Below are 26181 nucleotides of genomic sequence, written 5' to 3'. Positions count from 1 at the left end.
CAGACACTGTAATACACTGTAATACAGGCATACGTAGGTTTTCAGTTCATTACCATCACTATAGCTCGCCTTGGATAGCCATACAGTCACATAAGACGATTACAACATAATAATCACCTTAATTGAGATGTCTTAAAGAAGTAAACGAAATCCGTGTCTTCGAGAGACTGTGCAATTGATCAGTTTTGGCGTTTTCTCAGCAATAGCAGGTTCATTCACAAACATATTCTGTACTACACATAAACACACACACACACACACACACACACACACACACATATACACACACACACACACACACACACACACACAGACACACACAGACACACAGGCGGCGATGGGTACTTTAGGTTATGACGTTCGGTGTTGTCTCAGGTTGGAGTCAGTTTGCACAGGTATCCAAAACACACAGGTGTGGAGCCAGAAAATATGTCAGTTGCAAAATACTTCCAGTTCACGCATGGTGGTGAGCTTGGTGACACTGCCTCTTTTCTTAACAAAGATCATGCCATCGCGAGTCCAGGTGTCTTCAAGTCTGCCCTCTCGCTTGAGCTTCCTGGCCCTACCGGCGATACCAGCCCTTGTCTTCGTCAGATCCTCATTGACGAATATGTTGGGGTGTCGCTGGGGACCCGCTGAGTCTCCTCTCTTTAGGGCCGGCCATTCCAGGTTCGTGAACAGTTTGGTGACATCGGCATTCTTCAGGTTTTTCCTCGATCGCATGAGTTGCTCTTTTTTCCGGTGAGTTGCCATCTTCACGATAATGGATCGTGTGTATTGTTCGCCACCGGTTGGCTTGCGGCCTACCCTGTGAGACCTATCTATATCGCCGTCGCAGAGATCCACACCAACAGCCTTTGCGAGTTGCTTTACTATTTCGTCAGTGTTTTCTCCAATGCTTTCTGGCACCGGCCCAATTCTCAAGCTGTTCCGTCTTGTGTACTGCTCAAAGCCGTCGAGCTGCTCTTTCAGGTCTTCGATCTGCTGATCTTTGGCCTCGATCGCCTTTCTCAGGCCAGAGATCTCGAGGCGGAGCTCCTGCGTGACGCGGCTCGCGACGGCTTTGGCAAGTACTTCGATTAAGTGTGGATCACTTAGGGCCTGCTTCAGATCTTCTATGGACGAGGTAGGCATGGTGTCAATGATTGTTTTACTCATGAAACCTGGATCGTTAGCCGAGATAATGGTTTCTTCAGGGTCTTCGAGGAAGCTCCCATCCGTCCGCTGGTTCTTAGACTCGTTATCTTCCTGGGTTAGAGGCGACGATGCAGGCCTTTTGGCGTCTCTCCCAGTGGAGGTAGACATGGACACGACAAGGAGCCGAGGTCTCGGTCACAAAAACGAGAATGCAGGTCAACGCTGCGTATTTGTAAACAGAAACGTTCAAGTAGGTCACACGTGGGCCGTTTAGACAGACACAGACACCGGTTAAATTCCACGGGAAAACCACGGGGAACACACACAACAGGGGTGAAGTGCTCGTTTGAATGCTTGGGGTGACTGAGAGTGGCGGATGTGAAAGGGGAGAGAATTCCATTGTGTGGGTGCGCAGAAAGTAAAAGTGCGTTGTCCGTATGTTTTGGTTTTGGTGTGTGGAATGGTAAGGATGCGACAGACTGTTACACGACACTTGAGATTGCCACAAGTTCTCAAATGTCGTATAGTTGTGTTCTTTTATTCTACGTCGCCCGTCTTCGCAGCAGCAGAAAACAACTCGTCAAATTGAGTTCGAGGATTTATTCAGCATTCAATACATACAACTGCACAACGTAGCAGAACTCAAATAGAAGCTTTTTTACATTCAAATCGCGCTGGCATATATAGTAAATACTCAATCTCGAGAATATTCCAGACCGAACATGATACAACTACATTATACGAGCCGTGCATGGACTAAACTAGCGACATTCTCTTATGACGTACATCAAAAGCGCCGACACACTTAATCCGAACGAACGCCACGAACTCACGACTAAAACAGCATGGTAAACAACTTGTTTTGACAGGACTAGAAAGTTCACCTGCATTCTCGTCCAAGCATAAATATTGTGTTTACAAAATATAATATCGGTACTTTCCCACAAAGTACAAATAAGTCAACTACATGCAACACACAAAACTGAACCAAAGCTCAGCAACGGTAGCGTTTCCTAACATTACCCCCAACACCAGAAGAAATTTACCTAATTTCTTTCAATCATTGAAACGCTACTTGTACACATATTATGTATACATAACAGATTGAAATCCAGGTATGTACATTAGTCTGTTGGAGAATGAACACAGTTTCACTCACATACTCGGCTGAGAAAATCTGCTCCAACATTGTCTGAACCCTTGATCGATTCCACTCGCATATCAAAGTTCTGCAAGTACATCACCCACCTCATGATACGATTATTCACAAACTTTGCAGAGTTCAGGTAGGTGAGGGGTTTGTGATCAGTCTGAAGCACGAATTTCACCCCTTGGAGGTAGAGTTCAAATTTCTTGATTCCCCACACGATGGCTAAACACTCTTTCTCCATGGTCGAGTAGTTCTTCTCGGCTCCTGACAGCTTCTTGCTGGCATAGCTGACCGGAAACGGTTTACCTCCATGCTCTTGCATCAGCATGGCGCCGATCCCTTCGTCCGATGCGTCTGTACGCAAGATGAACTCTTTGGCAGTATCAGGAAGGCGTAGCACCGGGTCTCGTGACATCAGGTCGCGCACGGTCTGGTATGCCTTCTCCTGAGCTGATCCCCAGAGTATTCGGTTGGGGCATCCTTTTCGGGTCATGTCCGACAAAGGCGCCGTTATGGCGGCGAAGTTTGGAATGAACTCTCTGTAGTACCCAGCCAATCCAAGGAAGGATCGCACCTGCTTCTTGGTTTTAGGACGTGGCGCATTGAGGATCTTGGTGACGTTTTCCAACAAAAGCCCCTTTTGACCTTCCTTCAGTGAATAACCTATGAAGTCAACGTTGTCGGTCCCCAAAATGCACTTGCTGGGTCTCACGGTCAGATTGGCTTTTGTCAGGCGTGAAAACAGTTCCCTCAAAGTCTCCAGATGCTCCGCAAAGGTCTCCGTGTGGACTAGCAGATCATCCCAGTAGTACACAACATTCTTCATTCCTTTGAGCATTTTTCGCATTCCCCTCTTCAGGGTAGCACCACTGTTCACCATGCCAAAAGGCATCCGCAGGCACTCATACGTTCCGTCTGGAGTTGCAAAGGCGGTCTTTGGTATGTCCTCTTCGCGCACAGGAATCTGCCAATATCCCTTGCTGAGATCGATCTTTGAGAAGATCTTACTGCCAGTCAACCGTCGGAACAGATCAGCCGCCGTCGGCATTGGTTCAGGGTCAAACACGGTGATCTTATTCACTTTCCTGAAGTCAATGCATACCCTGTTTGTACCGTCTTTCTTCTTGACAACAACAACGGGAGATGAGTAAGGGGATGATGACTCACGGATGACCCCCATCTTCAACATGTTGTCGATGTCCTTCTTCAAGGATTCCCGAGCCTGAAACGGGATAGGGTATGGTTTTGACCGAACAGGAACGTCAGATGTGAGGTGGACTTCATGTTCGACCAAGGACGTAGAGCCTGGAACATCAGAGAACCTATGGGTGAAGTCGCCCATAAAATCATGCAGCTCCTTCTGCTGATCTTCTGTCAGGTCAGGTCCTAGCTTGACGTCATCCACTCCCTCTTTCTTGTGGAGGTCTCCCAACTCCAGTAGTTCCTCACCGTCGAACTCGTCTAGTTCGGCTGGTTCTTCCACACTTGCTGCGACCTGTACTGCTTCCGGAGGTCTCTCCACATACAGTTTCAGGAGGTTAGCGTGGTAGATCTTGGACTTCTTGCCGACATTCACCTTGTAGTCGTTGATCCCTACCACGGCCTCAACCTCGTATGGGCCTTTCCACTGCATCAGTAGTTTGTTGTGATCAGTGGGAAGCAGTATCAGCACTTTGTTACCTGGTGTAAACTTCCTGTTTACGGCTTTGCGGTCGTAGTAGTGCTTTCCACTATCCTGAGATTTTCTCAAGTTTTCTCTCGCAATCTCGAGAGTCTCCTCCAGTTTCTCTCGCAACTCGAACACGTACTGGTAACTGTTCTTCACTTCAGGTGTGTCCACATCTTTCGTCCACAATTCCTTTAGTATCTGCATTGGGCCTCTCACGGTCCGCCCGTACATCAGCTCGAACGGGGAGAATCCAGTGGACTCTTGTGGCACCTCCCTGTATGCAAACAGCAAGGCATTGATGTAGCGATGCCACTGCCTTGGCTGCTCACTGCATAGTTTCTTCAGCGTGGACTTCAGCGTCGCATTGAATTTTTCGACCAGCCCATTGCACATCGGGTGATAAGGTGTCGTAGTCAAGTGACGAATGCTCAGCAGCCTGTTGACCTCTTCCATGCATTCAGAGACAAACTGTGTCCCCAGGTCTGTGAGGATCTCTTCAGGAACCCCAATTCTGCTGAAAATGTCCACAAGTGCCTCGGCAACAGTCTCGGTGTCAATTTTCTTCAGAGGCACGGCTTCTGGGTACCTGGTTGCATAGTCTACCAGGGTCAGTACCCAACGATGACCCTCTTCACTTGGCGGTTTGATCTCGCCGATGAGGTCAATGGCCACCCTCTTGAAAGGTCGGTCGATCAAAGGCATCTTCTGCAACGGCACTTTCGGGACCCTTCCTCGAGGTATGGTTTTCTGGCAAATATCGCACGATCGGCAGAATCGAGTCACATCTGCATGCAGTCCTGGCCAGTAAAACGCAGCCTGGATTCTGTCCGATGTCTTCTTGACACCCAGGTGACCTCCCATAATAGAGTCGTGGGCCACCTCCATCACCTGGCGCCTAAGTGGTTGAGGCACCAGAACTTGACGTAATGGCTTCCCACCGTTGACTCTCGGGTGCTGGAACACTCTGTACAGGATCTTGGCCTTTACTTCAAAGTGCACAGTGCCTTCGCCCTTAGTCATCTCCTTGACAGGACGACTCCTGTACTTTGTCAAGGTCAAATCAGCTTCCTGTAGCTGAATCAGCCGATCCCTGTCCACGACAGCAGTTGTAGAACTGTTGGTGACCCTGAGTGGCGTAGTTGTTTTGTCCTTCTTCGCCTGGGCTCTGGTCGTCACAGCGCTTACAACCTGCGGCTGGTCGCGGCGATGCACAGTTGCTCTGTCATCTCGTAACAGTTCGCTGATATCTTCATTCGCGAATGGCAGTGGGTCTTCCTCCTCAGCAGCAGGCTGAGCTGAGCCCATTCTCCATTCAACATCAGGGTCATCAGGACGTCTCGCACCCCCAATGTTCCCAATTAATAGATCGTACAAGGGCTTCTTCAGGCAGACGACCTCAACTTCTCCGGTGAAGTATGGAGTATCTATCTGGATCTTTGCCACTGGTGCCCTCACGCATTTGCTGTCAGCCATGAGCGTCCACTTGAAGTCACCAGTGAACTTCTCTGTTGGCACCAGATCCTCTTTGACAATGACTCCATTGCAGCCCGAATCTCTGAGAACAGTCACTTCCTGCTTCTCAACAAATCCCTTCGACACGGGCATGTTCGACACTGACACAGCTGCGCTGGCGACGACAGAGATTGACTTGCCATTGGCGAGTAGAAGCTGGCCATCAGATAGACATTCTTCCACGTCCGATGGTGTATCCACTTGCTCGGCAGCCCTTGGTAGTATGACGCTGCTCGCACATACTTGTTGGTTCGAGCCACTCGTTTGCCTCTTGTTGTCGTAATATCTCTGTCGATGTTCTTGCGCTTTGTCATTGCCATGTCCGTTATTTTTCTTTTGGGGACAGTTGGCGACTCGGTGGCCCTTGGCATTGCAATGGAAACACGTTATGTTCTGCCCTTCATTGGATGATGGTGCGGACTCAGTTTGTCCCTTGGCAGGTTGGTTTCCCTGGTTCCCGCTCTTCTGGAAAGGATTCGATGACTTTGACGTCCCCAGGGTCCTTCCATGAGCAATGAGATAACGCTCAGCAGCATCAGTAATGTCCTTCAAACCCCGCAGTTTTTGCTCTTCCAAGCGGGTCGCCAGGTCCTTCGGGCAGGCATTAAGGAACTGCTCCTTCACGATCAAGTCCCGCAGACTCTCGTATGACTGCTCTTCACCTGATAACTCCACCCACTTCTGCAGGTATGACGACAGGCGCTCCACAAACTGGCTCGGTGTCTCTCCAGACAATGGCTGGCATTCGCGGAAGCGTTGACGGTAGCCCCTTTCAGTGAAGTTGTAGCAACGCAACAGAGCTTCCTTCAGTACATCATAGTCTCTGGCGTCATCATTTGAGAGTCTAGTGTAGACCTCAAGTGCTGCCCCAGTCAAATGTGCGCTGAGTTGAATCGCCCAGTCGTCGCGCTGCCATCTAGCACTCTCAGCGAACCTCTCGAATCTTGCAAGGTAGCAGTCGATCTGGTCCTTCCCGTCAGCGAATGCTGGAAGTTTCGGTGCCCTGTGTAACATTTGCTGCTGGTTATCTCTTTGGCGTGGTGTCTCGTGCTCACTTTGAACACGCATCATTTCTGTCTGAAGCTCTAAGCGTTTCGTCTCCATTTCTATCTGGAGCTCTAAGCGTTTCAGCTCAATTTGCCTTTCTTCACGCTGTGCTTCTCTTTCTCTTTCTTCACGCTGCGCTTGTCTTTCTTTATCTTCACGCTGCGCTTGTCTTTCTTCACGCTGCGCTTGTCTTTCTTTTTCTTCACGCTGCGCTTGTCTTTCTTCACGCTCACGCTGCGCTTGTCTTTCTTCACGCTGCGCCAGCAGTCGTGTCTGGGACTCGACGAACTCCGTCAGCTGCTTGCCTTTCAGTCCCAGTTCAACTCCTTTTGCCCAGAACTCAGCCATTCTGGTCTTTTCCGGTGCGTTCGTCTGTATTCTTTCACAGCCACGAACGTAGACGAATGTAGTCTTCTAAAAGAACACAGTCTCTACTGCACCTCCGATGCTTCTCTCGTCGCTGTTCACCTTCGTAGACGCAGGCTGCCACCCTCCTCGTCTAACGTGACGGCGCACTCTGCTCACGATACGTACACGACGTACCTCAGTCGTATTTCGTAGTATTAATGCACTAGCTCCGCGACGAAGTCCGTCTCGTCCAAACGGCAGCTAACCTCTGTAATCCCGATACACTCCGGCGTCGCTCACCGTACCGAGCTGCGGCGATTACCAAACTCTTCACCAGTCACACCGAATCCACGGTTCCGTAGTCTCAATACTGATCCCTCAGGATACACCCGATTGATGGCTACCTCCTGTGACTGTCTTGACTGTCTTTGTTACTGGAAAACCCTTGGCGTTAAACGTAGATCCTTGGCTTGGCCCCCAATTGTTACACGACACTTGAGATTGCCACAAGTTCTCAAATGTCGTATAGTTGTGTTCTTTTATTCTACGTCGCCCGTCTTCGCAGCAGCAGAAAACAACTCGTCAAATTGAGTTCGAGGATTTATTCAGCATTCAATACATACAACTGCACAACGTAGCAGAACTCAAATAGAAGCGTTTTTACATTCAAATCGCGCTGGCATATATAGTAAATACTCAATCTCGAGAATATTCCAGACCGAACATGATACAACTACATTATACGAGCCGTGCATGGACTAAACTAGCGACATTCTCTTATGACGTACATCAAAAGCGCCGACACACTTAATCCGAACGAACGCCACGAACTCACGACTAAAACAGCATGGTAAACAACTTGTTTTGACAGGACTAGAAAGTTCACCTGCATTCTCGTCCAAGCATAAATATTGTGTTTACAAAATATAATATCGGTACTTTCCCACAAAGTACAAATAAGTCAACTACATGCAACACACAAAACTGAACCAAAGCTCAGCAACGGTAGCGTTTCCTAACACAGTCAGAAGAGGCACCGAGTTGTCTTGCTGGAGAATAGACGGTGAGGAGTTCAGAGAAGTAAGCAGGAGACGAGCCAGAAAAGAAGTTAAAGCAGAGGGTGGACAGTTTGTAGTCAATGCGGGCTTGAATAGGTAACCAGTGCAGTGTGTGAAGAAGTGGTGTTGCGTGATCTCGTTTTCGTGCTTTGAGAATGAGGCGTGCTGCGGGGTATGTGTCTGACACACGTGGACAAGGAGCACGTGTCAAAAGCTTGCCCCAACAAAAGCAAGGGTAGTCACTCTATGACAACCCATACAAACCCGACATAGTTATTTCCGGAGTTCGTCTATTCGGGAAGATCCCTGTCAGAAATGTGAACACGTTGTTGTTGAAAAGGAGAGCCTGCATCAGGACGAGGGGAACCGAACAATTGGGAAACATAACTCTCAGAAATGTGAACACATGTTTGTTGCAGAGCCTCCACGACTGCACGACTTTGACGTCGACGTGTACGACAAGGACCCAGTGACGTATCCCGAGGCTTCCGTCACGCGGTGTCATCATCACGTGGGACCCATGTCTCGTGACGTCACTGAAGAGCTGGTGTGTGACGACCCGCCAATCACGGGTCGCGTTGTACGCGTCACAAACGCACCAGGGGAGCCTCTGTCACTGTGCGAGGTGCAGGTGCTGGCAGTGCCTTGAACGACACTGTTTGCATTGACCCTGTACTTGAAGCTATTTTATGGTACAGTGGCACCTGTGTGTAACGACCACCAGAGGGTCCGACTGAAAGTGGTCGTTACAGACGGGTGGTCGTTATACAAAAAGGGAATCATATGAAAGAAAATTTCGTTTCCGATTCTTCGGAGCGGCCGTTGTGGCCAGGTGGTCGCCTTTGAAAGGTGTTCACAAGGGCAGGTTCGACTGTAGTTATATCTATGTTTTGAAAGTATTTACAGTAGTCTTGCAGTACTTATAACTTAATCTAGCGTGTGTACCTTTTGCACACATGAATTACAGAGGGGTGACAAAAGTGTGGAACCTCGATCTCTTCCAAAGCCTTGTGCAATCTTTGACATTAACGCAAAGAGACGTCACTCTGGAAGTATAGCGTGACGTGTTAGTCATAAAAAAAATCTTCCAGGAGAAACACCAAGCAAAAAGTTTAGTTGGAATGACTTTTGTCTCAGTGACCTAATTTGGCATTATGAGCAGTTGAAAATCAGACTAGTTTGACAACACCTCATTTGCATGGTATACCCACGTGTGAATTGAACGATATGGTTATCTCGTGGGTGGTCTCTCTCACGTATGTAAGATAAAATTCTATGTATGTGTCATTCTCGCAAGAGACTGAGCATCAGCAACTACACAAGACAGCTAAAGAACACAACCTATTCTGAATAGATAACTGATTTGACTTTCCTTTTGTATGTACAAGTTGCAAAATTGTACCTGAGCTGAATGTTCGTCAATTTTTGTATTGGTATTTTACGTTTTTGTCAGGTTCATTTCTGGGATACTCTCCTTTCAACGGTGGTCAGATGACCTTTGTAAAAAGAAATTTTGGATAAAAAGAAAAGTGTGCCAAATAGCCAAGTGAAATACCTTTTGTTGCATAGAAAGTTTGAAGGAATTGATAAGGGAAGTAATGTTTTTAGTTCAAATGGATGACGAAATTTGTTGCAATGTTTGTGCTACGTTTAACTTCTGTGCGAATAAAATTGTAAAAGTCTGAAGAAGAGTGTTTCCTCGCTCGCGCGTCTGTACTTCTGGTTGTGTGTGTGTGTGTGTGTGTGTGTGTGTGTGTGTGTGTGTGTGTGTGTATGTGTGTGTGTGTGTGTGTGTGTGTGTCTGTGTGTGTGTGTGCTTTAGTTTGTGTGTGCGTGTGTGTAAGTTTGTGTGTGTTTGTTTGTGAGTAAGGCCATGCATGTGTGGCTTCTTTTACACTACAATTCGATACTGCCAGTGCTCACACACACACACACACACACACACACACACACACACACACAATACATTCAAGTTAGCAAAACACAATTCAGAAAAGTATGCTTCTACGTTTTTATTTCTCAAAGGTTGTGGAGAACGGTTGTCGTTAAAAAAAAAAGTTTCCAAACTTTGTTCCATCTAGCTAAATAAAATTGGAGAAATCTCATTGTTGGTCAAACGAAGCGAAGGTCGGTCGGTTCAGGGGAGGTAATTCGTAAGCAGACGACATGACGTCACTTAGATGGCGGCCACAGCCGGAGCGCGTTTGTTGTACTTGCGTTTGTACAACTTCCTTGGGCTCTTGGCCGGAGTGTAATCCTGCAACAAGAACAGTTTGTGTAAAATTTCCCGCATTAAAACAGACGAGAGTAGATTTAGAAAAAAGACAGATTCTTTTATTACAAATTCTGTCCTGTTACATTGCATCAAAAGTGGGCCTACACAATGTAAGCCGAACAGCTACAAGAACAGATGAAGTAGCTCCTATGTGGTTTTAATAACCCACACTCATGTGTTTCTTACGTAGCGTAAGTGTTCAAACTAAATAGACAATGGCTATTTTATAACACGTTGTAAAATGAGATTTAAAGCTCCATGACGGTGCTGCTTTCATACACTGGTTGTTTAAAAGTAGCCTTTTCAGCTTAAAGGTACTGCACTTGTCAAATCCAGGTGCACGGAGCCCCTGGGGCTTTTAGTCATACCTCAGGCAGCTATCCGTTAGAAGAACTACCAAGTTTCATTGACTTGCACCCAAAGAGTCCATAACTGCGATTTTTTTACGAATTAATTTCGTACTCGGACCCGACTGGTCTTGGCCTATTTTTGGATCTAAATTTAGATCAGGTGATCACCACATCATGCACAAAAAGACACGTCACTAGCAAACTATGTCAGACGTCATCATGAGTTTGTGTAAAACAAAATGGAGGCCGGAATCACTCAGTTGAATCGAACTCCGACCAAACACCACGTAATAACTAGGTTAATTTATGCACTCGCGTGAACAAGAAACTGTCGAGCTTCACAGATGTCGTCGTTGGGTAGTTTTGGGTTTGTTTTACTACCACAGGAGGATTTTTGAACTGTAAATGCACTCAGCTGCAACAATAACGCAAAACGAAGGCTGTGAGCTGCACTGTGCCTTTAACTTTTGCAGAAATTGTGGAAGGATGCTAAATACTGGCTGTGCCTTTTTCTTTTCAGTACGCATCCTTCTAGTGAAGACATGGGCAAGTTGACGGGTCTAGGGATACAGGGCGACCTGTGGACTCACTTTGAGTTCCGCCATCAGCTGGTCAGGCTTGTCTTCTGTCGTCGTGTTGTTGCTCCACCAGCTCTTCTTGGGCACGTACTGCAACACGCAACGAGCAACGAACATGAGATATGAATACACACATTCAGATAGCTCTAGTGTCTCTTTCAGAAATTAATTTATGAAAAAAACGACTTTGCGCAGGAAGCAGGAAAGATGTTAATTGTTGGTATATGTCCCGAGTGTGTGGATGGTCTTATCCGCTGTTAAAGCCAGGCCACTGAGATCTGAGATGGTGTGTGGATGGTCTTATCCGCTGTTAAAGCCAGGCCACTGAGATCTGAGATGGTGTATGGACGGTCTTATCCGCTGTTAAAGCCAGGCCACTGAGATCTGAGATGGTGTATGGACGGTCTTATCCGCTGTTAAAGCCAGGCCACTGAGATCTGAGATGGTGTATGGACGGTCTTATCCGCTGTTAAAGCCAGGCCACTGAGATCTGAGATGGTGTATGGACGGTCTTATCCGCTGTAAAAGCCAGGCCACTGAGATCTGAGATGGTGTATGGACGGTCTTATCCGCTGTTAAAGCCAGGCCACTGAGATCTGAGATGGTGTATGGACGGTCTTATCCGCTGTTAAAGCCAGGCCACTGAGATCTGAGATGGTGTATGGACGGTCTTATCCGCTGTTAAAGCCAGGCCACTGAGATCTGAGATGGTGTATGGACGGTCTTATCCGCTGTAAAAGCCAGGCCACTGAGATCTGAGATGGTGTATGGACGGTCTTATCCGCTGTAAAAGCCAGGCCACTGAGATCTGAGATGGTGTATGGACGGTCTTATCCGCTGTAAAAGCCAGGCCATTGAGATCTGAGATGGTGTATGGACTGTCCTATCCGCTGTTAAAGCCATTTCACTGAGATCTGAGATGGTGTATGGACGGTCTTATCCGCTGTAAAAGCCAGGCCATTGAGATCTGAGATGGTGTATGGACGGTCTTATCCGCTGTAAAAGCCAGGCCACTGAGATCTGAGATGGTGTATGGACGGTCTTATCCGCTGTAAAAGCCAGGCCACTGAGATCTGAGATGGTGTATGGACGGTCTTATCCGCTGCAAAAGCCAGGCCACTGAGATCTGAGATGGTGTATGGACGGTCTTATCCGCTGTAAAAGCCAGGCCACTGAGATCTGAGATGCTGTATGGACGGTCTTATCCGCTGTTAAAGCCAAGCCACTGAGATCTGAGATGGTGTATGGACGGTCTTATCCGCTGTTAAAGCCAGGCCACTGAGATCTGAGATGGTGTATGGACGGTCTTATCCGCTGTAAAAGCTAGGCCACTGAGATCTGAGATGGTGTATGGACGGTCTTATCTGCTGTTAAAGCCAGGCCACTGAGATCTGAGATGGTGTATGGACGGTCTTATCCCCTGTAAAAGCCAGGCCACTGAGATTTGAATTGGAATTGTTTACACGAGCCGGAATGTAGCTTCAACTGCGTTGAAAAGTGGCCTTTGTTTATTTGTTTTGATTTTGTCTGTACTTCCAACCTAATGCGCGCGCGAGCATGTATGTGTGTGTGTGTGTGTGTGTTTGTGTGTGTGTGTGTGTGTGTGTGTGTGTGTGTGTGTGTGTGTGTGTACTCACGTTGTCATAAAAGTACTGCACGGTGTCCATATCGGGGACCATGGTGTCAACAACGTCGTTGTACTGTTCCACCAGTGGGGTCACATCCGGCATAGAGTCCAGCGTTTCCATGGCAACGGGCAGTTGGGTCTCGACCTGGATCTCGCCGTGCTCGGGATCCCACACGGTGACGTGACTCTTCTGCAGGAAGCGGAAGTGACGTGTGTAGATCTCCATTTCCTCCTGGACGATTTCCTTGAGCAGGGTGGCGATGCTGTGCAGGTGGTTCTTCATGTTCTCTTCCACCTGCCAGTACTTGTAGGCCCAGGCTCCCTGCACAGAGAAATGTCACACAATGATGATGTGTTGATAGCTACACCTTCACAGAGAAATATCACATAATGATGATGTGTTGATAGCTACACCTTCACAGAGAAATGTCAGACAATGATGATGTGTTGATAGCTACACCTTCACAGAGAAATGTCACACAATGATTTATTTACTATTATTCCAACACGGTCTTGTTTATATGCCTGCCATACACGGCAGTCCGAAATCAACTGAATAAGGTCGCGTTTTCTGAATTCAAACGCAACTTCTCACAGTAATATTATCGGGGATTTTCAACAAAACGTTCAAAATACAGACAACCAGCACATTCACTCTCCTTCGTAAACTAATGTGTTCATTAATGTATATCTTTACAGAGGTTATAGTCATATTACCTACTGTTTCAGTCCACTTTTGGGTCAGAGTTGCTTCATTGGAAAGGAAAAGGTTTATGATAATTTGACAAGTTCTCAAGATAGACTTCATTGTACGCCTGTTGGACATGTTTTATGGCCTGTGTATCTCAGTGCTGTTTGGACAATTATTATTTTGGGGGAAATCTCTAAATGCGAATATTACAATTATTACCTGTTGGTAGACTTCACTGTACGCCTGTTTGACTTGCTTCATTGCTTCCAAGTCAATGACGTCAGACACAGCCTCGTTCATGCGTGATGACGCGCTGTAGATGGCGGAACTGTATTGCTCGGGCATGCGCAGAGCTCTCAGTCTGTTGGCGGCAGTCTCAATATAGGGTGTAAAGTCAAGGCTATTCCTCAGGTACTGCAGAGTGGGGTGTGCGCTCACGTTGTGTGCCACCTCTGTTATAACACAAGTAAACATAGAGCTAGGTAAGTACACGCACATGCATGACGAGCAAACAAAGAAATATCCAGTTCTACTTGAGCAAAGAACAATTCATACAAGGCCTTTTTCATACCTTAAATCAAAACCCAGCTTCTTCTTGTCAATAAGTGTGACATATGATCTCAGTCACATGATTATTTCGTTAAATCATGCTTTAACTAACTAAGCTCCCGACCTCCTATGTGTACGATTTATCCAGGTGGAAAGATTGCAGTAAATGTCTGTCTCTACTAGCGTCGCCCATGACGGTTCTCTGAAGTAAGGTAAAACACCTTTACCGCGGTTGCTGAGAATAAAAGGAATGCCTCTGACAAACCAACAAGGCTTTCTTGTTTTCTTTCCCCTTGACTTTTCTCACCTGGTCACACCTGTTTGTGTCACTTACCTGTGACGTAGTCAGACATATGGATGGTGTGTCTACGTGCCTCCAACAGGTAAGAGTCCAGGGAGACCACAGCGTGTGTCAGGCGATCCACGCCACTGTCCACCACATCCTGTGGAAGAAATGGTCACGGTCAGAACACAGAGTACGAATAACGGGTGATATGTCACTTGTATGTGCTTTCCTAATTTCTGGCAAACTTGTCTGCATAACTCGATAAAAACTAGATGTCAGTTTCAGATTCAAATTCCAGCACCCCCCCCCCCTCCCCCCATAAAATACTTAAAACAATCTGAGAAAATCCTGTCTTAAAATGAAGGGAGTATTGTTATTTAGCGACGTGCAGGGCACTGACCCCGAAAGACTGCAGCAGGTCCTTGACGGCCTCCTGGTATTTCTCTCCCACAGGGTAGAGTGTCATGGCGTCCATAGAACCCTTTATCTGCTGGCTCAACTCCTGCACCTTCTGCTGGTAGCTGTCAGACACCTGGCCCAGGTAGTCCCTGTAACACACACTACACTGTTACTGACACCTGTTTCACACGCTGGTAGCTGTCAGACACCTGGCCCAGGTAGTCCCTGTAACACACACTACACTGTTACTGACACCTGTTTCACACGCTGGTAGCTGTCAGACACCTGGCCCAGGTAGTCCCTGTAACACACACTACACTGTTACTGACCCCTGTTTCACACGCTGGTAGCTGTTAGACACCTGGCCCAGGTAATCCCTGTAGCACAGATGTAACGTTTGACTAAAAGACATGCCATCCTCTGTAAAAGATTCAGCTCAGTATCTGAGATCTACTCACACTTTTACTTGGACACATTCTAAAACATTAACAGCCTGACTGCTCTCCGGGCAGGAAGAAATGTTTTCATACAATAATTTCTTAAAAAAAAACACCCAACAACAGACAGACAGACTTACTGGAGAGCCATGAAGCGTTGCGTGGCGGCGGTTCCCATCTGGCTGAGGTAGGGGTTACGGCGGTACACCCTGTTCAGGGCGCGCCTGAGGTTGTGGAGCTGGGCGCCCAGGGCGTTCATCTCGCTGTCCACCAGTTCCATCAGCGGCCTCAAGTCCTCGGCCAACGCAGCTGTGCTGCGTGAATAGCGCGCCTCCACCTCCTCACGCACAGCCTCGCTCACGCTCTGGGCGCTCGTCTTGCTGCGTGACGCGTAGCTGCTCAGCTTCTGGATGGCGTACTCCTGGGTGAGAGAGGGGAACGCTGGCTGTCAACTAGGTTACCCATACTTGTTTTACACTTTTCGTTTGAGTGGAGGGTGAAATTATATCAAGTCATCTGTGTGAGGATCTAGACTAGAAAGCAGTGATATCATCATACTGAGCTGGTTCTTTGCTGTTCTAGCACAGTATGAATTTCTCGATGGAAAACTCCTGCGTGGCAGAGAGGGAGATCTAGATGACTTATAAGCAGTGACATCATCATACTGAGATGGGTCTTTATGTTCTAGTGAGGTATCAGCTTCAGCCTTGATGGTGTTACTTCTATGTGAGAGAGAGAAGGGGGAACGATATAGCTTTGTAAGCAGCAATTGCACACGCATACTGAGGTGGTTCTCTATCTTTAAAGCACTTCGCAGTGAAAGCGGCCAATGCGCTGTTTTTGTAAGAGCGGAGAAGATTTTCTTTACGCACCAGACAGAAGCAAATGTTGATCCTAAAACTCCAGGTACAACATAAATACAGGTACTACAGAAGTACAGGTACTACAGAAGTGCAAGATATGTGTTTAAATGCACTCACCTGCAGCTCGTTCAGTGAAGCGGAACGCCAGTGCAGACGGGAGTGGAGGAGGGTGGAAGTGTTGAGACGCACGGCCAGCAGAGCGTCAGTGATGACGTCAGTCACGTGATCACGGTACATTTCCGCCTTGAAGGCAGTGTCGTTGACGTAGTAGGCCTTCATCACCAGCGTGCGTTCCGGGTGAGCTGTGACGTTAGGGGTGTGACGTTAGAGATATGAGCGTTTTGGGAGGTGTTAGACGTTATGGGTATGACGTTAGTGATATATGCGTTCCAGATGATCTGTTACGCTAAATGGAAACGACGTTAGTGATAAGAGTGTTGTGAAGATGAGCCTATCGAGCTTATCTCTTTTCGTTATTCTATTTTATTGTTGCATAAAAAGTCAGCACTCTTATAATATAGCTGTTTTTCAGATTTTGTGATAATTCACACCGGAAAGTCTTTCTCAAGACGAAATCCCCAAAAGAAAAACCTTCAAGAAAAAAATGCTAAAGTGCACACGCAATATTAAGACGACTAAGCACATCATGTCAAATAAAATTTTAGCAAAGATCTGACCTTCTACATCTGCGAAATTTCTTGAATTCCAAGAGCAGAACTCGTTCCCTATTAACGCCATAACGTAGACATTCGTGACTGTTGAAGTCGCGGTTTTCCACTCACCCAGATCGTAGTTGGTCTTGACGTTGAAGGAGCGCTTGGCGGTGTCGAGGGTGACGTCAGCACGGATTGTTTTGTCGTCATCGTAGGTGTTGGTGAGAGTGAGGGAGTAGGGCTCCACACTCTTCACCTCTCCCTTCATCGACATCTTCTTCACTGGGCTCACCATCTGAACAGAGGCAGTTGTAATTACAGGGTTAACGACATGTTCTTCACTGGGCTCACCATCTGAACAGAGGCAGTGGTAATTACAGGGTTAACGACATGTTCTTCACTGGGCTCACCATCTGAACAGAGGCAGTGGTAATTACAGGGTTAACGACATGTTCTTCACTGGGCTCACCATCTGAACAGAGGCAGTTGTAATTACAGGGTTAACGACATGTTCTTCACTGGGCTCACCATCTGAACAGAGGCAGTGGTAATTACAGGGTTAACGACATGTTCTTCACTGGGCTCACCATCTGTACACAGGCAGTGGTAATTACAGGGTTAACGACATGTTCTTCACTGGGCTCACCATCTGAACAGAGGCAGTGGTAATTACAGGGTTAACGACATGTTCTTCACTGGGCTCACCATCTGTACACAGGCAGTGGTAATTACAGGGTTAACGACATGTTCTTCACTGGGCTCACCATCTGTACACAGGCAGTGGTAATGACAGGGTTAACGACATGTTCTTCACTGGGCTCACCATCTGTACACAGGCAGTGGTAATTACAGGGTTAAACAATGTTCACTGAAAAAAAGATCGATCAGTGCAGAATCGAACACATTTTTGAAGAAGAAATGGCTGTGTTCCTAACATTACGGCATTTATTGATGTTCTCTTTGTGCTAAAAAGATTGCATAATATTCAATTTCAAGGAAAGAAATACAGGGATAAAATCCCGTTGTCAACTGACCTCCATACTGATCAGACGACGCAGCTGGTCGATCTCTCCCCTCAGAGCCATGTTCTTACGCTCGCGGCGTGACGTCAGGTACCACGTGTCCACGGCGGCCGAATAGCGGTCGTTGGAGGCGCCGAGGTGAGAGGTCATGGCCAGGTCAAGGTCGGTGTGGGGGTGGGTCAAGGTGAGGTGGAGGGTGTAGTTGCTGCCGGAGTCCCAGGCGCCAGTGGTGTCGTGCAGTGTGGAGCTGAGGGTCAGCACCTTGCTGGCGTCCTGAGAGTAGGTCACGGCCGTCGTGGCGTCCAGTAGAGTCTTGCCCTGCTTGACCGCCACCTCGCTCTGCACGCGCACCTCCTGTCACGTGGGCAAACACATCCTCTTTAGAACACTACAGCACTTTAAGGGCAGATATGGCACGACAATTAAGATTTGTTTCTTTGGAAACCTTTTCAACTTTTTTGAAAGTCCTTCATTAAATAAAATTCAGAAACGGCGCAACACGTGGAGCAACACAGCCTCATAAGAATAGAACGTGACATCAAATGACATGATTTTGATATTAATCCGGCAACCGATGCCAACCCATAACTCGAACACGTCGATCTGGTCATATGTAAATTGCAAGATACTCTGGTATCCATGGCGATGCTCGATTTGATCCTGCGTTAACAATTGCGAGAGACTGTGGTATCCAAGGCTTCCCACCTGGTCGATGGCAGGGAGACTGAGCGTGACGTCAGCCTTGTTCTTGTCCCCGGAGGTCCAGCTGGTCTTGACGGCCACCTGCTTCTTGTCGTCACGGTCCGCGTCCCAGTGGAAGGTAGCGTCCATCTGGCGTGACAGCGGGCTGCGGGACACCTTTCCGCTCAGCTGCACAGCGCGTGACATCAGCCCAACCTTCACCTTGCCCTCGTAAGCGTTGCTGGAGCGACGGCTGAGGTCAGAGAAGTCAAGGACGTAGGACAGTCTGTGGTTGCTTCCCCTGCCCCAGTACAGCTCGCCCTGGCTGGCGGTGTTTTGTGGGGAGGACTGCAGGGTGTAGGTCATGCCCACAGTGCGGCTCGGCTGGATGGCCTGAACACACACACAGTTATGTAGATTAACTTTCATTGGGTTGGAGACAAACAAACAGTGGATCTACTTTGCCTAGCCTGGAGAGAAACACACCGGAGATATTTTCAATAAGAATGGAGAGAAACAAACAGTAGATCTACTTTGCCTAGCCTGAAGAGATACAAACCGGAGATATGTTCAATAAGAATGGAGAAAAGCGAACCGTAGATCTACTTTAATTAGACTGGTGTTTTATGGGGAACTCGGCAATGTGTCAGTCTTGGTCTATTTACTCACTCAGGTAATATGATACGATTGTCATAGGAGAGTTGGGTCAGAAGATGTTTTGAAGAGGAAGCTAACTCAATAACATAACAGTGAAGGTACGCTTTGACGTTTGACAAGTAAGTCCTTGCTTCTGCAATACATCAACCGCCAGATACTTTGGGCAGGAGATAAGAGGATTGATTATAGCAATGCATTGTGTTGCTAACTCAAAGAGAAGTTCTAGCTTAACGACAGTTCACAGATACTCCTTAAATTCGCTATCTTTTTCCTTCTAGACTTCAGTAAACATGTTGACGCACCTTGAGTTCCAGGTCGTGCTGTGTGTTAGCGACGTCACTGGTGGAGCCAGTGAAGCGTGACGTCAGACGGACGTTGCTGCTTGGGTCGTTACGGTCCCAGTCAAGCGTGGCCTCAGCGCCGTCACTGGTGCGTGACAGGGAGTACAGCATGGCGTAGGGCTCCCTCAGGGTCAGGGTCATTTCGGGAAGGTCACCGTTCACAGTGGCAAGGTCAAGGTCCACCAGCTTGTCGCCGTTCAGGCTGCCGGCCATCTGTGAGTGAACAAAGACGACAGCTGCAGTCAAGTATACAGAGTCTGGCGCACCATGTCAAAGTTACAGACAAATGATTTACATGGGACTTATTCTTAAACACAACCAAACATGGTTTCACAACCATGACTTTATATGCTGACCAGCAATTTTCAAGCATCTCACTGGTTCCAAAAAGAAGTAGAGTTCAAACCCAGCACGAGACAGGTCTTGGACAAACACACGGCTGGCTGTCTCACCTTCTGCTCATATTTGCCCTGAGTGGCGTGGTGCTCCAACATCCAGTTGGTGTTGCGGACAGCGTCGAAAGGAGTGACCAAAGTGACGTCAGTGTGCAGGTGGCGCTCGTACCAGCTGTTGTCATGACGCCACGTGCCGTCCATGACGACCTCCTGGTCGCCTGACCAGCCCAGGATCACGTGACTCGTCTTCTGAGTGCCGCGCTCACCGTTGATCATCTGCGTATCAAGAAAAAAATGGGTATTGTAACTTTTGAATATCTGACAGACAGAAAGAAAAACAAAAACGAAAGAAAAAAAGTTGTAACATAAGCCCCCAAATAAAAAGATGAAACAACAGTGCATTAATAGGAACTACTATTGAAGAGAGTCAATAAACATTTTAATACATAGGCATTGTGGCACAATCAGTCCACCATCCATACCTCCATCTTTCAGTCAAGTCATCAACTATCTCAAAACAAAGACATTGTGGCACAACCCGCGCACCATTCCTACCTCCATCTTCCAGTCCTTGACGGTGTCAAAGGGCGTGTCCAGGGAAGCGGTGGCGGTGAAGTCGAAGGGCGTGGTGTAACGGAAAGTGCCCGCGGCGCTGACAGCGTCCAGAATGGGCGTGCTGAGGTAGGCGGAGCTCTTGAAGTCCTGGGCGTGTCCCGCGTGACTCAGGCGGGCCTCCAGGGTGTGCCAGTCAGCGTGGGGCGTGGTCACACGAGTACTGACGGAATTTCCCGAGTCGTCGGAGCTAGTGAGGGCGGAGGTGACAGTGTAGACGTAGCCACGGCCCAGGTCTAGCTTGCTGGACGCCTGCACAAAGCGAAGACAAGGTTAGTGACGTCACCAGGTAAATAATCTATGGCCAAAATGTTACTCAAAAGATAGAACTCTTAAAAGCGTCTGCACGTTAGAACAAGTAAACGGGACACGCAGTATCCTCACAATGAAAACTTTTCAGCAGCAAAGCATCGCGTGAGATGTTGCTTAGTGTTTAAAATGAACACGCAATGGCGTTATCTTTACAAATGATGATATAAGCTACCAATCAGTACAATGGACCGACCTCCTTCTTGCCCCATCCGTCGTTCTGATAGGCAGCGTTGGCAGACATCTGCTCCCAGTTTTTGAAGGGGGTCTTCAATGTCAACGTCATTTCCGGGTTGGGGGATGACGTCACGCGCAGGTCACCGGTGACGCGCTGGTCGTCAAGGTACTCCACAGCAGTGAAGCACGTGAACCCGTCTGCACAGAGTGACACAGATCCATGTCACGTCAAAGCAATAGAGGATCTATCCTGTCGCTACATGCTTCATGAAGGCTTTACGATAGTCCCATTTCATGATCCACCGCAACATCAGTTTAAAGAATGTGAATGAACCTTTAACAATCCAATGTTTGTATTGCTTTTTGAAGTTGTTAAGTATCCCAAACCTTATTTCCTTAAGTCTTGTGTCCAATACACCGTCTGTGTCAACTGTTTCTAACAATAAAAACCAACAGACGAACCCTTACCGTTGTCAGCGGTGTGTCGGTACTCGGCCTGTGTCTGTGTCCAGTCCTCGAAAGGTGTGGACAGCTGAGTGGTCACCTCCAGACGACGCCAGGTGGCGCGCATGAAGTCGAGCTTGCCCGTCACTTCCTGTCCGTCAGTAAACTCCACCTTGGCCTCAGAGTTGAAGGAGCTGCTCAGCTCTCCGATGTGCTGGAAGCTGGCGCCCACGTCACTGGAAACACACAGGGTGTGGGCGTGTAACATGCACATGGGACTGTGCAGTAATGCGAGGACATACAAACAGGGTTAACTGAATGAAGATGACAGTACGACCAAAATATCGTCAAAGCCTGTTTACGATGTGTCTGTAATGTGCTGGAAGCTAGCTCCCACGGTACTGGCAACACACAGTGTTGGGGTGTGTAGCATGCACGTCAAACCGTGTAGCAATGTGAGGACATGCAGACATGAAAAGCTTTTGTATCCTTTGTTTTTGTTTTTAACTTCCTTTAACCAAGAAAAAGACAATGGCGTGGAAAATACAAATGAGATATTTCTTCAGGTAGTCGGTGTCATCCAGCTTAACGTAAAACATCCTTACTTGTATCCCTCGAAAGGTGTGTTAACCTTCACATTGCCCTCGACCCTGCCGAACTCGTTCTTGAAGGTCACGTCCATGCCGACGTGCTCGCCGTTCATCTCGCCCTTGGCGGCCATGGTGACGTCATTCCACGCTCCCTCACGACGCAGGGACAGCGCAATGGAGTTGCTGACGTCATAATAGGTGTAGCTACGCGCCCAGTGCAGCAGCCAGAGAGGACTCTCGTTGACGGTCCACTGCAGGTCCTCAGCGTACTGCACGTTGTCACCGTACTTCAGCGTCTGCAACACGCCAACAGTTGGGCCGTTATTGGAGGAGTCGTTTTTAATTGCGTGGCTCTAGTATTATCATTATAACACAAATAAGCCAATGATATTATGTAACAACAAACAATAACGATAGAAGGATAGTTCCTAATGCAATTTTACAAACAAACAGCTAGGCTCTAAAACGTCAACGCAAGAGGTCCTTTAGAGTCAACGTCATTGAAGTATGGCCAATCAATATGTCTGCGGCTGGCTAACACAGTGAAAGTTATGCTGGAAAGGACAAATTCTAGAAGGTGCCTTAGAAACACCAATCAGAAAAAAGACTGAAATTTACGCTTTTTACTGTGTACATGAAAGCATGCAGGTTTGAGTACTGCAAATCCCATATAATCCAGTTGCCTATTAAATTCACAGCAGACACTTACAATTTTCCTGCTGAGGGCTCTCCTGTCTCCCTGTTGGTCCACGGTGGCGGTGAGGTCAGAGGTGAAGGGCGTCTGAAGGTCAAAGCGGGAGCTGAACTGGTCACCCTGCTTGGACACGGTCAGCTGGCTGGAGGCGCGCTGACCTTGACCGTAAGCGAGCATCCCGTTCCACTGAGCGCTGTTGTCACTCATGGACAGGCTGTGGGTCAACTCAGTCATGCGGAACCCGTCGTAGGGGGTCTTCACAGTCAGCTGCACGCTCTGGTCTTTGCGGAGGTTCACCTGCAAGTGACGTCATAGCTTGACATTGAGGCGGAAGAAAAAGTAAAATAAAAGTAAGAGATGGTGAATGAAGAAAAGAATAAAGGAAGTCCATGTCCACGAACATGTCCATGAACGTGTCCATAAAAAGACAGTCATCCAAAAACTGCTGTACATGGCAAAAAGGCTTGAAAAATCGGAATATATCGCTGTCATAATTTCGAACTAAAATCTGAGGAAACAAGTCCAGTACAATGCTGCTTTTTGCATAAGTCCTACGAGTTAGCCACCGTGAGGCCCGTGTGCCTAAGTCCCTCGTTGCACTCCAAAACACAGAAAATGCTTTAACTCCAGAACACCATCTCAAAATGACTGCTATCATCGCCTACAGCAGACACTCCCTAAGAGCAAGAAAGAACTAGTGTAGTGACGAGAAATTCACCTTGAGGTCAGCAGTGTGCTTGTGTCCCTGGCTGCATTCCAGCGCGGCGTTGCACTCAAAGTTGTCGGGACTGCCGGCGTGCTTGTAGCTCAGTCGGGTCATCTCCCACTGCCCGAAGGGGGTCTTTAACTCCGCTGACGTTTCGATACGACGGTAGTTGTAGTTGTAGTAGTTGGCCTGAAAATGTTAGGCGTGGCTCGTTAGTTGGCTCTACTTCCATTCTTCTTTTATGTGTACTAAAATTTTCTGGCGGTATTTATGAACACATGTGACGAATAAACAATTTTGAATATTTCTATTGTGTAAAGACAGGAATCCTTGGGGTTATCTTCTTTTCTATAATTCAAGGATATACTTATTTTTCTTATTTAAGCGCTTTTACTAGCCCAAATGGTGCCAAGGAAAATGGAGTTACATTTTAGTACCATTGTTGCCTTAAATAAATCGTCAATTCCGAGACAAGAAAATGCCGACACGGCACACTGACCTTGGCGGAGATCTGCTGGCCGTCCATGTACATGATCTGTCCCTCGCTGTTGAAGTTGTTGGCGCTACCAGAGTGCTTGAAGCTGGCACCCACCTGGCGGAATCCATGGAAAGGCGTTGCCATAGTGACAGAGCCGGTGACGTCATCCTTGTTGACGAAGGCGGCTGAGGCCTCGATCTTGTCGTTGAGGAGGTTAGCGGCCAGCTGCAGGCTGAGGTCGCTGAGGTCTCCACGCTGCAAGAAGGACGCGCCCATCTGGCGGTAAGCGGCGAAGGGTGTGATCACCTCCACGCTGCCGGTCATCTCACTGGCCTGGCTCAACTTGGCCTTGACCTCCGTCTTTTTTCCTTGCACGAAGGCCTCGGCGATGAAGGTCATGTCGGTGAGGTCGGGGGTCAGGGTAAAGGACGAGCCCATCTTGCGGTAGCCGGAGAAGGGCGTGGAGATGTCCAGAGAGCCGCTGAGGTCCTGACCGTTGGTGAACTTGAGGGCGGCCTGGGCCTTGCTGGTCTCCACGTTGCCCTTGGCCGTCACGCTCAGGTCGCTGAGGTCCCCGCTGTGCTGGAGGTGAGCGGCCAGCTGCGTGTATCCAGGGAAGGGCGTGCTGATGTCCAGGGACGCCGTCACGCCGTCAGCCGTGTCCAATCTGGCCACCGCCTCCACCTTCTTCTCCTCCACGTGGGCAGAGGCCGTCACGCCCTTGACGCCGTAGTTGAAGGAAGCCCCCATCAGGCTGTAACCGCTGAAAGGGGTGGTGACGTCAAGGGACCCTGTGAGGTCATTCTGGTTGTTGAATCTAGCGTTGGCTTCAATCTTTTTGTTTTCAAAGTGTCCCGAGATCATGGCGTTGTCTTCGCCGTACTTTAAGGAGCCTCCCATCTGGCTGTAGCCGCTGAAAGGGGTGGTGACGTCAAGGGATCCTGTGACGTCGTTCTGGCTGCTGAACTTGCCGGTGACCTCCATCTTCTTGTCCTCCATGTTGGCGGCGGCGACGACGGACATGTCGCTGGGCTCTCCACTCTTGCTGAAGCTGGCGCCCAACTGACGGTAACCGTCTAAAGGCAGCTCCACTTTCAGGGAGGTCATGACGTCACGGAGTGTGGACAGATTTCCGGTGACCTTGGCTTTGCGTGCGTTGAGGTTGCCGGTCAACTGCACAGTGACGTCAGACAGGGGTCCGTACCTGGAGAGGGTGATGGTGGCCTTGTTGGCTTCTCCCTCCAGCACGGTGAGGAAGGACTGGGCGAGGTCCATGTTGTCTCGGTTCACAGACCACGTGGTTTCAGAAGACACCTTGTCTCCGCCAGCCGAGGCCATGGCCTTGGTGGTGAAGTCGCTGCTGGATCCACTATGGCTCAGCTCCACATTCAGCTCGGGCAGGACGGGGGTCAGCACGCGCATGGAGGACTGCAGGCGACTGGCACTCAGCTTGTGGGCCAGGTTGACGTTCAGCAGCGATTGGCTGTTGTAGGTCACGTGAGCCTCGCCCTGCATGTTGTTGAGGTGGCCGGTCATCTGGAAGGACGCGTCCAAGGGGCCGATGTAAGCCACGGTGGTGTCGAAGTTGAAGGCGCCGCTGCACATCTTGGGGCCCATGACGTGGGACAGGGATACCACGCTGCGCTCCAGCCCGCTCAGGGGCGAGGTCAGGGTAGCACGGAAGCTCAGCTGTTCCGGGCCTCGGTAGGTCAGCTCCATCTTGGCGTTGACGTTTTTGTCGGTCATGTACTGCACGTTGGCCTCGGTAGTCATGGCGCTCAGGTCGCCGGTGTTGTGGAAGGAGGCGCCCAGGCTCTCCCAGCCGGAGAAGGTCGTGCGCAGCGCGAGGGCGGCCTTGATGTCACGCAGCGTGTTGAACTCGGCGGTGACGCTGACCTCCTGCTTGTCGAGACTGGCGGAGGCGGTGAGGGCCAGGTCCTGCAGGGATCCGGTCTGAGCCAGGGAGGCGGCCAGGGTGTGGCGAGCCCCGCCGAGGCGGTACTTGACGCTGCCCGAGGCTGTGGCTTCCCGGCTGTTGTAGCTGCCGCTGCCTGACGCGTCCACGCTGTAGGCACGACCGTAGCTGACGGAGACGTCGCCCTGGAGATCGCCGGTCTTCTCCACGTTGACCTTGAGGTCGTGGGTGAAGGGCGTGGACAGGGAGGCCACGAAGCGCGCCTTGCGGGAGTTCCACTTGTTGAGCAGGCTGGCCGCCATCTTCTGGTCGCCGTACGTCAGCATGGCCGTGCCGCGCATGTTGCTTAGGTCCCCTTTACAGGTGACGCCAACCTCGATCTGTAGGAAACCGCGAGTCATAAAGATGTAGATCATGTTGGTTGAGGGTCATGGGAGGCCAGACGATCAAACATTTATTGAAATACTGCTGAAAGTAAACCCACAATATCCACACAATGAGAATAAAGGTTAATTGTTTTAATTTTCAGGA

General features: G+C 48.8%; 2 protein-coding genes across 2 annotated transcripts in view; one reads left to right on the top strand and one right to left on the bottom strand.

Annotated features, from left to right (window-relative positions):
* LOC138979253 (fucolectin-3-like) overlaps positions 1 to 9597 on the top strand; it is a 37239-nt gene extending 27642 nt beyond the window's left edge. The window contains exon 3 of the mRNA XM_070352014.1: positions 8341 to 9597. Within this exon, the coding sequence (XP_070208115.1) occupies positions 8341 to 8570 (230 nt within the window). The 3' untranslated portion in view covers positions 8571 to 9597. The remainder of the gene's footprint in view (positions 1 to 8340) is intronic.
* A 321-nt stretch (positions 9598 to 9918) lies between these two features.
* The window catches only part of LOC138978847 (uncharacterized), a 43986-nt gene continuing 27723 nt past the window's right edge, over positions 9919 to 26181 (bottom strand). Inside the window, exons 32-51 of the mRNA XM_070351637.1 lie at positions 23757 to 26030; positions 23270 to 23446; positions 22567 to 22848; positions 21873 to 22153; positions 21292 to 21503; positions 20843 to 21021; positions 20281 to 20589; positions 19783 to 20001; positions 19292 to 19543; positions 18357 to 18725; positions 17664 to 18005; positions 16759 to 16924; positions 16094 to 16278; positions 15254 to 15534; positions 14678 to 14825; positions 14326 to 14434; positions 13662 to 13894; positions 12762 to 13073; positions 11137 to 11214; positions 9919 to 10178 (exon numbers count right to left, since the gene is read on the bottom strand). Coding sequence (XP_070207738.1) covers positions 10098 to 10178; positions 11137 to 11214; positions 12762 to 13073; positions 13662 to 13894; positions 14326 to 14434; positions 14678 to 14825; positions 15254 to 15534; positions 16094 to 16278; positions 16759 to 16924; positions 17664 to 18005; positions 18357 to 18725; positions 19292 to 19543; positions 19783 to 20001; positions 20281 to 20589; positions 20843 to 21021; positions 21292 to 21503; positions 21873 to 22153; positions 22567 to 22848; positions 23270 to 23446; positions 23757 to 26030 — 6489 coding nt within the window. The 3' untranslated portion in view covers positions 9919 to 10097. The remainder of the gene's footprint in view (positions 10179 to 11136; positions 11215 to 12761; positions 13074 to 13661; positions 13895 to 14325; positions 14435 to 14677; positions 14826 to 15253; positions 15535 to 16093; positions 16279 to 16758; positions 16925 to 17663; positions 18006 to 18356; positions 18726 to 19291; positions 19544 to 19782; positions 20002 to 20280; positions 20590 to 20842; positions 21022 to 21291; positions 21504 to 21872; positions 22154 to 22566; positions 22849 to 23269; positions 23447 to 23756; positions 26031 to 26181) is intronic.

The sequence above is a fragment of the Littorina saxatilis genome, linkage group LG10 (assembly GCF_037325665.1).
Source record: "Littorina saxatilis isolate snail1 linkage group LG10, US_GU_Lsax_2.0, whole genome shotgun sequence".
NCBI classification, from domain to species: domain Eukaryota; kingdom Metazoa; phylum Mollusca; class Gastropoda; order Littorinimorpha; family Littorinidae; genus Littorina; species Littorina saxatilis.
Note: the sequence above shows the minus strand (reverse complement) of the source record. Positions and strands in the feature narration are given on the sequence as shown.